Below are 12,876 nucleotides of genomic sequence, written 5' to 3'. Positions count from 1 at the left end.
ATACATATACGTGCACCCACCAATCACCAGCCAGATCCCAGTAATGCATTGTAGCTCATGAACCTACCTAGGTATACTTTTCAACAAAGGATACCGAAAACAATTCAAATAATAGAGGTAAATTAGAAAGTTGTTTGCAATTGTATACTCTGTCTAAATCATGAAAGAAAAAAAATTGGATTTCATATGCAAAATTAATGAAAACCAATCAGAATATTGGAAATAAGTGAGTAGTGAGCATATTAAAGGGACACTGAACACTAAAAACATGTCATGCACCTCCCTCTAGTTATGGGTGCTGCCATTATGGAACCTAGGTTACACTACAGGTATTTGAAGGTAAGTTGCTACACATGTGTAAACAGGTCAGTACTGGATTGTAGGGAAAGACAGATTTCAACATGGCATCGCACACAACTAGAATGAGGCGTGAAGTAACCTCAGTACGGTGTCTATAAAATATATTTAGTGTTTAATATCCCTTTAAGGTTTAAAATGTTATGCCTACCTGATTCATGTTTCTTCTCTTCCTATTGTTTAGGTCACTATATGTATGTAGATTCTGTTTATGTCAAGCAGTTTCAGGAAGTGGCTCAACTGGTCTCTCCTACGATTATAACACCAATATCAGGTTGCCTCTCCTTTTATTATCAACTTCAGCGAGAGAGTAGGAATGGTTTTATGGTGTTTACCCGTGACTTGCATGGGTCATATGAAGAAATATGGAAAATGGACAGTGTGAGGCCAGGGGAATGGAATTTAGCTGAAATTGATTTACATGTACCAATCCCAGTGGAGGTAAGACAAGTTATTTTTGTAGCTATAAATTGCTCATTAGTGAAAATATTAAAGAATATACTGTTCATTTTTACAACTAGATAACTTATTTGAAAGCTGACAACTAACAGCTACTTGCCTGCATTTTGAATCTTACTTTGCTTGAATTTGGGGCCCCTTCTTTAAATGAAAACATCCTGAACTGCACCCGTCTCCATAAAAATAAATTAAAGAATAGTTCTGTTACATTCCTTCTGCATAAGCACTAGATTACGAGTAGAACGCAATTTAGCATTCCCACTCCAGTGATAATTTTGCTAGAAGTAAGCTTTTTGCATGCATCGGGTAGCGTACATATTATAAGTTACCAACGCGCACAAAAAGCCGAACTTGGGATATGTCGACCGTGTTAACGTATTTCCCCATAGACTTCAATAAAGTGAGAAAAGTAAAAAAAAAAAAAAAATAACAACACCCTACTTGCATGCAAACCCGATCGTGTTTAACCAAAGTGCGCTAACCTGACATGAAATATTAATATTTCACATTTCAATGTTCTTCACATAGCTAATAGTTTTATGATGAAATATAAATATACCTGTATGTATAGATAATTATATATAGGTATAGGATATATACATATATATATAGATAGATAGATATAGATAGATAGATAGATAGATAGATAGATAGATAGATAAAGGAATATCTATTTAAAAATACTTAGAACATATTCCACTATGTGAAGATCATTGGATTGTGAAATATTTACAGTACAAACACAATTAAACACTTAAAGGGACACTTAACACCTGTCTTCTAATAATCCCTAAAACCTACTTTTTCTTATTAATAAAAATAAAATAATTACTGCTGTCTATTTTTTCTGTTCCTCTTACCCCAAACTGTTGAAGGAGATTGTTTTGAAGTACAATGTTGATCCAGTGCTTGATTTCCTAAGTAAGCTGCCATATTGTAACGCACGTTTCAGGGGCACAGTAGTCACATGCTCATAATGCAGTCACATGACACGCACAGCATCTGCAGCGTGTGAGCTGCAGTCTCTGAAGATACATATTTTTTTGTCACAGTGTAAATGAATTAGCTTTCTCCCTCTGTTTATATTCACACACATTATGCAGCACATTTGAAATAAAATGCTTTATAAGCACTGTTTATGTTTTTAATGCCCCCACAGTTTTACTCTTACTGCCCACAAGATTTATGCTCTAAGCTAAAAAACGCTGTGTGCAGTTTTCAGGCACTATTGTCGCAAATCATTTGTAAGCTCCGTGAGGGAGAGAGGAGGCTCTCAGACACACTGCAGAAGATTTATGCTTCTTATGACCTCTCCTGCGCTGCTTATGTAAAGCACTTGTACCAGCCAGCTAACTGATCAGTTAGTAATGATCGTCTGTTTTATTTACCAGTGTGATCTGCTCCTGTCACACCCTCTGATGATCACAGACACAGTTCTGCTCTAGTGACTGTGTCTTGGCAGAGGGTGTGACAGGAGCAGTTCACACTGGTAAATAAAACAGATGATCATTACTAACTGATCAGTTAGCTGGTACAAGAGCTTTACATAAGCAGGAGAGTTCATGAGAGGCAGAAATCTTCTGCACGGCCACAGAGTATATCCAGCGTGTCTGAGAGCCACCCTCTCCCCCTCCCTCTCCCTCACGATTTACAATAGTGCCTGAAAACGGCAAAGGGCTTTTGATTAGACTAGAGCTTAAAACTTGTGGGCAAGAGTAAAACTGTGGGGGGCGTTAAAAACATAAATATTGCTTATGAAGCATTTTATTTCAATTGTGCTACATAAATGTGTGAATATAAATAGTTGGGGAAAGCTTATACATTTAGACTATGAGTGACAAATAAATATCTTCAGACAATGCAGCTCACACGCTGCAAACAGATGTGATTCTCTAAGTTATATGTAACAAATAATATGCGGTGTGTGTCATGTGACTGTATCATGAGCATGTGACTACTATGCCCCTGTAAGGTATGTTCCAATATGGCAGCTTACATAGTAGAATCAAGCACTAGATCAACACTGTACTTCAAAACAATCTTCGTCAACAGTTTGGGGTAAGAGGAACAAATAAAATAGACCGCAGTGATTATTTTATTTTTATTAATAAGATAAAGTAGGTTTTAGCCATTTTCAGCAGGTGTTAAATGTCCCTTTAAATATAAATATTGCATAAATATACATTTTTCATGTTTTTCAGCTACTTGATTGCAAAGGGCTCCAATGTACTTATATATACAGGGAGTGCAGAATTATTAGGCAAGTTGTATTTTTGAGGATTAATTTTATTATTGAACAACAACCATGTTCTCAATGAACCCAAAAAACTCATTAATATCAAAGCTGAATAGTTTTGGAAGTAGTTTTTAGTTTGTTTTTAGTTATAGCTATTTTAGGGGGATATCTGTGTGTGCAGGTGACTATTACTATGCATAATTATTAGGCAACTTAACAAAAAACAAATATATACCCATTTCAATTATTTATTTTTACCAGTGAAACCAATATAACATCTCAACATTCACAAATATACATTTCTGACATTCAAAAACAAAACAAAAACAAATCAGTGACCAATATAGCCACCTTTCTTTGCAAGGACACTCAAAAGCCTGCCATCCATGGATTCTGTCAGTGTTTTAATCTGTTCACCATCAACATTGCGTGCAGCAGCAACCACAGCCTCCCAGACACTGTTCAGAGAGGTGTACTGTTTTCCCTCCTTGTAAATCTCACATTTGATGATGGACCACAGGTTCTCAATGGGGTTCAGATCAGGTGAACAAGGAGGCCATGTCATTAGATTTTCTTCTTTTATACCCTTTCTTGCCAGCCATGCTGTGGAGTACTTGGACGCGTGTGATGGAGCATTGTCCTGCATGAAAATCATGTTTTTCTTGAAGGATGCAGACTTCTTCCTGTACCACTGCTTGAAGAAGGTGTCTTCCAGAAACTGGCAGTAGGACTGGGAGTTGAGCTTGACTCCATCCTCAACCCGAAAAGGCCCCACAAGCTCATCTTTGATGATACCAGCCCAAACCAGTACTCCACCTCCACCTTGCTGGCGTCTGAGTCGGACTGGAGCTCTCTGCCCTTTACCAATCCAGCCACGGGCCCATCCATCTGGCCCATCAAGACTCACTCTCATTTCATCAGTCCATAAAACCTTAGAAAAATCAGTCTTGAGATATTTCTTGGCCCAGTCTTGACGTTTCAGCTTGTGTGTCTTGTTCAGTGGTGGTCGTCTTTCAGCCTTTCTTACCTTGGCCATGTCTCTGAGTATTGCACACCTTGTGCTTTTGGGCACTCCAGTGATGTTGCAGCTCTGAAATATGGCCAAACTGGTGGCAAGTGGCATCTTGGCAGCTGCACGCTTGACTTTTCTCAGTTCATGGGCAGTTATTTTGCGCCTTGGTTTTTCCACACGCTTCTTGCGACCTTGTTGACTATTTTGAATGAAACGCTTGATTGTTCGATGATCACGCTTCAGAAGCTTTGCAATTTTAAGAGTGCTGCATCCCTCTGCAAGATATCTCACTATTTTTTTACTTTTCTGAGCCTGTCAAGTCCTTCTTTTGACCCATTTTGCCAAAGGAAAGGAAGTTGCCTAATAATTATGCACACCTGATATAGGGTGTTGATGTCATTAGACCACACCCCTTCTCATTACAGAGATGCACATCACCTAATATGCTTAATTGGTAGTAGTCTTTCGAGCCTATACAGCTTGGAGTAAGACAACATGCATAAAGAGGATGATGTGGTCAAAATACTCATTTGCCTAATAATTCTGCACTCCCTGTATGTCTATATATGATTGTATACATATGTATTTATGTGTTTATATTTGCATATATGTCTGTAAATACATATTTACACATATAAATACATAAATACATATCGACACACACATATAGTGTATATATAAACACACACACATACATATACATGTTTAGAGATGTATATGTTTGTATCTCTATGTTAATGCCCTTTGCAGGCTTTTTTTTCTAACCCATTTGACTTCATATCTTTGAGCCCTTAAAACTTTTTTATGCAATCATTTTTTTAATATATGTTTTATTTGACAGTGTTATTATGAGTATAACTCTACTTTTAAATTGATTTTGGATGTGTCTTGTGCAACTTTTTAATCAAGCATAACATTTAACCAAAGCTCTGAAGTTGCACATGTGTTAAATTAAATTGTGCTCAAACAAATGCATTTACTTTCAACCGGTAATACGAGCGCAAAGAGCCATGATAAACCCCTTATCGCTAGCGTGCAACTGTCTAGCATGCCACTTGTAATCTAGCCCTAAATCGTGCCTATATTTTGAGGGGGGGGGGTAAAAATATGCCCCAATCAATAATAATCTTAATAAAGCAAAAGTTCATACACAGTATTTATAAAATTATACAATTTGCCACCCCCCATCTAGACATTCATGTTTGCTTATAAACTCTTGCTTCAAAATTTCATGAACTCTTCTATTTCAAAAATATATAATTAAAGGGACAGTCTTCTTGATTTTTTTTTATTGTTTAAAAAGATAGATAACACCTTTAATACAGATTCTCCAGTTTTGTACAATCAATATGCATGGATCAGCACTAATACACTAAAATACAAGTTTGTAAAAAGCACTGAGATAAGGGGACAGTCTGCAGCGCCTAAATACAAGGGGCCAATCTATCAATGTCTGTCCGACATGATATGCTGTAGCATATCATGTCCGACAGACATAGCTGAATGCCGACAGCATACGCTGTCGGCATTTATCATTGCACAAGCAGTTCACCAGAACTGCTTGTGCAATTCCGCCCCCTACAGATTCACGGCCAATCGGCCGTTAGCAGGGGGTGTCAATCAGCCCGATCATATAAGATAGGGCAGATTGAAGACTGCAGCCTCAGAGGCAGCGGATCAGTTATGGAGCAGCGGTCTTTAGACCTCTGCTTTATAACTGCTGTTTCCAGCGAGCCTGAAGGTTCTTGCGGAAACAGGGGCATCAAGCTCCATTTGGAACTTGATAATTCGGCCCCAAGGTATTCAAAACTTGGGAATGGATAATAAAGGGATTAGCTATCTTTTTAAACAATACAATGTTTCAAGTAGACTGCCCCTTTTATGTATATATTGAGGGAATTCGTCACTAATAGATATTTGCTGTCCATTGGAATACTGGTATATTTTATTTGTAATAAATATACAATCAATTTGCTTATTATTATATGAAATAATATAAGCTTTTTTCTAAGCCAACAAATATTTTTTTTTTAATAGATTGTGTTTGAAGTTGCATTCAATGGTATCCAAGCAGGATACATTGCTCTGGATGATATATCATTTTCCTCAGAATTCTGCAGTGGACAACAAGGTATGAAGAAAAGTTTATGATTTCTAAGTGTATGATCAATGTTCAACTTTGTTATATGAGTTTGAATAATTTTTCCTCATTTTTAATATGTAAATTTATGTGAAAACATAAAGGTCCAAATTACAAGTGGAGCGGTATTTAACGCTCCTGCTCGCACACCAACTCCGCTAGAAGTAAGGTTTTTGTGGGTAGAGCTCCTATTAAAAGTTGAAAGTGAAAAGTTTTCGCTTCCGCACTAACCCGAATTTAGAATATTGCAATTACGTTAATGTATTACCCTACAGAGGTCAATGGAGCAAAAAAAGTGGGAAAGAAAAACCTTACTCACGCAAACCTGATTGCATATTCTCAAGTGTGCTAACCTGACATGAAAATATGAATATTTCACATTCCAATGTTCTTCACATTCATAAATAATTTACTTTCAACTCATAATACACTCTGAGAGAGAGAGAGAATATGTATTTAAAATACTTTGAACATATTCTGTAATGTGCAGACATTGGCATGTGAAATATTTACAGTAAATACACAGTTAAACACTTTATTAAATACGAATATTGCATACATATGCTTTTTCATGTTTTCATGGCTGCAAGGTGCTCCAATTCACTTATATATGTCTATATGTGTGTACTTATGTATTGTGTGTACATTTAGATGTAAATACATATATACACATATAAATACATATGTATAGCCATACAAACATATATATATATATATATATATATATATATATATATATATACTGTACATACATATTTAGAGATGTATATGTATGTATGTTAAAGCCCTTTTGCCTCTCTGCCTTTTTTTTTAAACCTCATATCTTTGAGCCCTTATAACTTTTTTGTGCAATATTTTTTGAATCATTTTGTTACAGTGTTATTATGAGTGTAAGTGTACTTTGTAATGTATTTTTGTGTTTTGTGACACTTTTTTGATTCACAAAATAGTTAGCCAGAGTTATGAGGACGTGGTTATCCTTCTAGCATTAATCTCAATTGCGCTCATGCGCTCACGTTTACTTTCAACTTGTAATACTAGAGGTTAACCCGATGCATGCAAACACCCATGATAAACCCCTTTTCCACACTTCATCCATCATTGTATCTGCATATATATTAATGTATTAAAAGTAAACTTGTGCAGCAGCAACGAACAAGAATATTCGTCTGCTGCACTGTTCAGTATTTGTTTTAAACAAAGCAAATACTGAATATTCAAGGAGCATTTACATTTGTTTTCGTTAAACAAATGTAAATGTTTATTTGCTACAGGTGAAAAAGCTCACCTGTAGCGTTGTACTTACCTATAGCAAGGTGGAGAACAGCGCTAATAGGAGGCTTATTGGGAGGGAACCTTCTCCTTAAAAGCTGGCTCTAGGATCCGGTGTGCTAAGCCTCCTATTAATATGGCTCTGTTCAGAAGTGTCGGTATTAACCTGTCTCTCTAGCGCACTAGAGGTAATTATTTAACCTCTAAAGGTAATTCAAAAGAAACTAATGAATACTGACGAATTTCATCTGTATTTTAAATTTAGTTTGTGTATTTGTTCGGATATTCATTTTGTTAAACCAAAACAAATATCCCTATTTTCGTTCCTAATTTGCATTTATAACTAAACGAATGCACAAGCCTTATTAAAAGCATGTAAGACTCTAATTATGTTAGCAAAATTTGCACTGTTTTGCAGTCCTAAGACACGCCCTTTATGTTTCTCCATTTAATGTAGCCAGTGAGTGACAGCTGTAAATGAGATCCTGCATATCAAGCAATTATTCTGCATAATGTAAGTGGGTCATGGTTCCGAATTCCAAAAAATGCATTCCAGTTTGCCGGCCAATGTTCAGATTTAAAATACAGAAAAAGCAGACAAAACAATAGATAAATAAAATAAAAGTATTACATTATATGGGCACTTACATTTAAAGACAGCTTTTATTTTTAAAAGGAGTTGAGAGGCTGCATTTGTAAACAGAAACTAACATTTGAGCAGTCCTCTGTTTTAATAAACTTAGTGAAACATATTTGTGTACATTACTTTCATATAAAGTAAGTATTTGAAATATTATTAAAAAAATTAAGATGTTTATTGTTTTCTGATTTTTGTTTAAGATATTTGTCTGTTAACAAACACATTTTGTCTGTTATATTCTGGCAACAACTTTGGCACTCAAGGTATGTGATCTCATTGTTTGGTATGGTGACAGCTTGGTGTAGGTTTTTTTTTCCAACAACCAAATATAACCAAATTAGTCCTGCAAGCATATGTCCCAAGCAAGAGTAGCACATTCCAGTAACTTGTCGCTACCTTTTTTTTATAGATAGATGTGTAGTTATTCTGAGTTCACAAAACAGAACATGTACCTTGATAGCTCAGGATAAACACATATATCATATAAACACAGGCCATAGCACTCTGGATATAACAAGCTCTTTTGTAATAAGTAGCCTAGGAGACTAAAAGCAATAACATCCAAATTGTGTAATGCAATTGTTTCTTGTATAATGCTAAAAAATACAGTTATCGTGCTGCGGAATCTGTTGGCACTCTACAAATAAATGATAATAATAATAGAAAGGCAATAATGAGATATACAGTTAGTAAAACAATACTGAAACAGTGAATGGTCACACACAATACAAGCATAAGTAAGAAATCATAAACTCCTAAAATATCTGAATGATATGTGAGGTCAGGAAGTATGTGTTGTGGACAAAGATCATGTAACTGCGCTAGGTTAAATATAACACAGCTGTCTGACTTCAGTGTAAGGTGTTTGTTCTTTGGGACAAAGACGGCTTGATACCATCACTACATCCAAAAGGAAAAAAAAAACACTTTGCTGCCCATTTTTACTTCTGGTCTATAAAAAGGGGCTGCAGATATTAGAAATTTATACTAAGATATTGAATAATTGACTCAATTCCTCCTTGTTAAAAAATAAGGAAATTATCTGATTAGAAAACATTCTTCCATCCACAACTGTGGTAAGTATGTCAGTGTGATGTAGCATATGCCCACAGTGTAATGTTTATACTTGCAAAAGGTTTGTCCAGATTTCCGCTTCTATATCTCTCCTCGTCCATCGCTCTTCTCCTTTCTCCCCTTTTCTTGGTACCCTAAACTATAATAAAAATAAAATTACCTTATTTGGTAACCCCCCCTTCATACATATTAATGATTAGCATGCATAAATAATAAGATATAACTACTACCCCCGTATTTCCCTAGCAGAGTATGGCACTATCTTTCCATTAGAAAATATATATATAAAAATTTTGATAAATTCTGAGTTTAAAGGGACCTTCATAAAATATCCTAATTGTTAACTCTATGGGGCTGAATTATCAAGCTCTGAATGGAACTTTATGCCCCTGTTTTGCAGAAACATTAGTTATGAAGCAGCGGTCTAAATACCACTGCTCCATAACTTGTCCGCTGCCTCTGAGGCTGCAGTCTTCAATCCGCCCGATCCTGTATGATCAGGCTGATTAACACTCTCTGCTAGCGGCAGATTGGCTGCGAATCTGCAGGGGGGCGGCATTGCACAAGCAGTACACCAGAACTGCTTTTGCAATGATAAATACCGACAGTGTAGGCTGTCAGCATTTATCGATGTGCAGCGGAAATAATATGCTACATCGTATCATGTCCATCCGCACTTTAGTAAATCGGCCCCTATAAGTTTCCCAGAGCAAGGGGCCGATTTATCAAAGCTTCAACTGTGAATGCGCTGGAAGCATGCGTAAAATTAGACGCAAAGTTGATCCGTCAATGTTAAAATGTTCGACATAATATAGGCTCCCGCGAGATCAATCCGACGCAAATCGTTGCTTGCGTTATTCAAGCGTAATACAGATCATCCGCCTTCACATTAGACTCTATTTGAGCATATTACTGATGATCCACCTTCACATTCGACTCTATTTGACCCTCTTACCAATTTATCAAACATTCAACACGTCTATTGCGATGCAGCGTACCTATCCTTCAAACCGCCACCTCTGAGGCAGCGAATGCCATAGAAATCAATGGGAGTCTAAAAAAGTTTTTTTTCTATGCTGTTTGTCATCGCAGACAGTTAACAATGAACATGCAGAATATTTTTAAATTTGTGATACTTTTATGACGCAGAAGGAGGATATTAATGAACCATCTGAATCATGAAGTATAATAAAAATGTTGCATATCCCTTTAACCTTTTGTGATAACAAAATATATTAAGATCTGCCCTTATTACTAAATAAAATCAAGTAGGTAGATGTTACCCTACTTATGGGTTAGGTTTTATTTCTCTGTTGTAGAGTACATTACAAAGCAAGGGGATAAATTATTTATACAGGAATGAAAGAAAGGAACACAGTCCCTGACCTTTCAGACGCAGAAGGAGGAGATTATTAAACCAGCAACAGGCTGCACAAGTAGATGTGCGTCAACAAATGCATTGATAATGACAGGTAATGCCTGTCTGGCAGCAGCACTAGTAGATATAGGGATACAAATAAATTAAATAAATACATTACATAATATAGCTAACTTCCTTTTTTTATAAATCTATTTGCACCATGTTTAACACATGTAATACAAGTCCCACTCTCCACTTCGCACCAAATTTGACACAATACTCAAACTCCTAAACAACCTACAAACTAGTAAAATGTTCCACCACTTTTTATTGGGAAATGCATACTCACATAATTAATTAAATCAGCCAATCTGATTTAAATATACATTTTCTACTATCACTAACAAATCGAATAGCTCTATACTTGTGTTATTTATCACTCATCATAATTTGTAAGTACCATTTGTTACATTGTTTATTATACTTTGAAAGTATGTATATGTGAAATTAGTATTAAAGATAAACATTGATGATGACATTAGGCCACACAGTGTAATATTTTTGACAACGATTTTAATAATCAAATGATGTTTGATTCAATATAATCTTAAGATAATAGCTCAAAGGGATAGTCTACCTAACATTAAACTGTCATGAATCTGACACAGCAGACATTAAAATCACCTCTTTAAAGGGATAGTCAACACCAGAATTGTTGTTGTTTTAAAAGATAGATAATCCCTTTATTACCCATTCCCCAGTTTTGCATAACCAACACTGTTATATTAATATACTTTTTACCTCTGTGATTAACTTGTATCCAAGCATCTCCTGACAGCCCCCTGATCACATGACATTTTATTTATTATCTATTGACTTTCATTTAAGCCAATTAGTGCAGTGTCTGCCACAATTCACAGGCGTGATCACAATGTTATCTATATGGTTTACATGAACTAGCTCTACCCTATTGTGAAAAGCAAATAAAAAAGCATGTGATAAGAGGCACCCTTCAAGGGCTTAGAAATTATCATATGAGCCGTCCTAGGTTTAGCTTTCAACTAAGAATACCAAGAGAGAAAAGCAAAATTGTTGATAAAAGTTAATTGGAAAGTTGTTTAAAATTGCATGCCCTAATTGAAACATGAAAGTTTTTTTTGGACTTGACTGTCCCTTTAATATCATCCTATTTTCTTACTTCTCTTGATTTTCATTTTCATTAAGAAATGTCATCATAAGTGCCAGCTCATTATTTAACACCTGTGTAGGAGTGGTGTTTAAAACTAGACTTCAGTCAGGAAGTGATACACAGGTGCAGAAAGAAAACTGGTCCAGCTCTTAAAATATCCACATGGTCGGCAGCAAAATTGTAAGCAGTGAAAGCATAGCTAGTAAAATTGTTGTTTTGCAGCTAATCCCATAAAAATATCCCAGCTAGATCAACTAAGATTTGTCCTATATGCCATTCAGAACTAAATGATACTTGAAGTTGAAACTCTCCGCTACGCAATCCGGGCCATTGAGACCTCCGGTGGCACATAAGTGTGCAGGCCTTCAACAAGTGCCGGGGGTTATCAGCACGATATTTACTTGTGCGTTCTATATAACTCAAAATGGAGGAGTACCATACAACATTATTGGCCTTACTAGCAGCTCTGGAAACCAAGATGGAAAAGAGTTTTAATAATCTTATCGATACCGCTAAAGGAGGCTACACAGGAGATGACGCTGAACAATCAGAGCACTATGGATCAGACGCATCCATGTTTCCTGAGGACCAGCATGGCGTAAACCAGATTCCTGCACCTCAGACGGAGGCAACCAGAATGTCTTGGGCAATCCAGTAGTAGATGAAGATCTTTTTGACCATGCATCCGCTTCCACTGCGTTAGCAATCCCCAGTGTGAATTCAAGAGATACCTTATTACCTCTGGCCCCTGGCTGGGGGGGGGGTGTGACTGACTCCCGCGGCTGGGTCCCGGATTGCTTCTGCTTTTCTCCTATACCTTCCCGAGCTGATAGCGCAGACGAAGGTGCTTTCAGGGGTGTTACTCCTAGATACATTGGAGTGCTTGCTTTCCTTGCTAATCCAAAGGATACCACTGTCAGCATGTAAGGAGCCAGACATACACCATAATATTCAGAATAGGACCCACTCTGGTGTAGGATAATTTTGAGAACTCTAGTACAGGATGAAGTAAGCCCACAATAGCATGGTTATTTAGACTGAATCCTGTGGGAGCTCGTATATTTAAGTAAACAACCAAAGTTAAGATTCATAGAACTGTGTCTGCCATATTTTGCTCTTCTCATTACAACCCCCCAC

General features: G+C 36.5%; 1 protein-coding gene across 1 annotated transcript in view; it reads left to right on the top strand.

Annotated features, from left to right (window-relative positions):
- The window catches only part of MAMDC2 (MAM domain containing 2), a 269,205-nt gene that overhangs the window by 189,513 nt on the left and 66,816 nt on the right, over nucleotides 1-12,876 (top strand). The window contains exons 6-7 of the mRNA XM_053702515.1: nucleotides 542-798; nucleotides 6,102-6,195. Coding sequence (XP_053558490.1) covers nucleotides 542-798; nucleotides 6,102-6,195 — 351 coding nt within the window. The remainder of the gene's footprint in view (nucleotides 1-541; nucleotides 799-6,101; nucleotides 6,196-12,876) is intronic.

This window comes from Bombina bombina, chromosome 2, assembly GCF_027579735.1.
Source record: "Bombina bombina isolate aBomBom1 chromosome 2, aBomBom1.pri, whole genome shotgun sequence".
Lineage (NCBI taxonomy): Eukaryota > Metazoa > Chordata > Amphibia > Anura > Bombinatoridae > Bombina > Bombina bombina.
The sequence above is the reverse complement of the archived record's forward strand: the minus strand, read 5'-3'. Positions and strand labels throughout refer to the sequence as shown.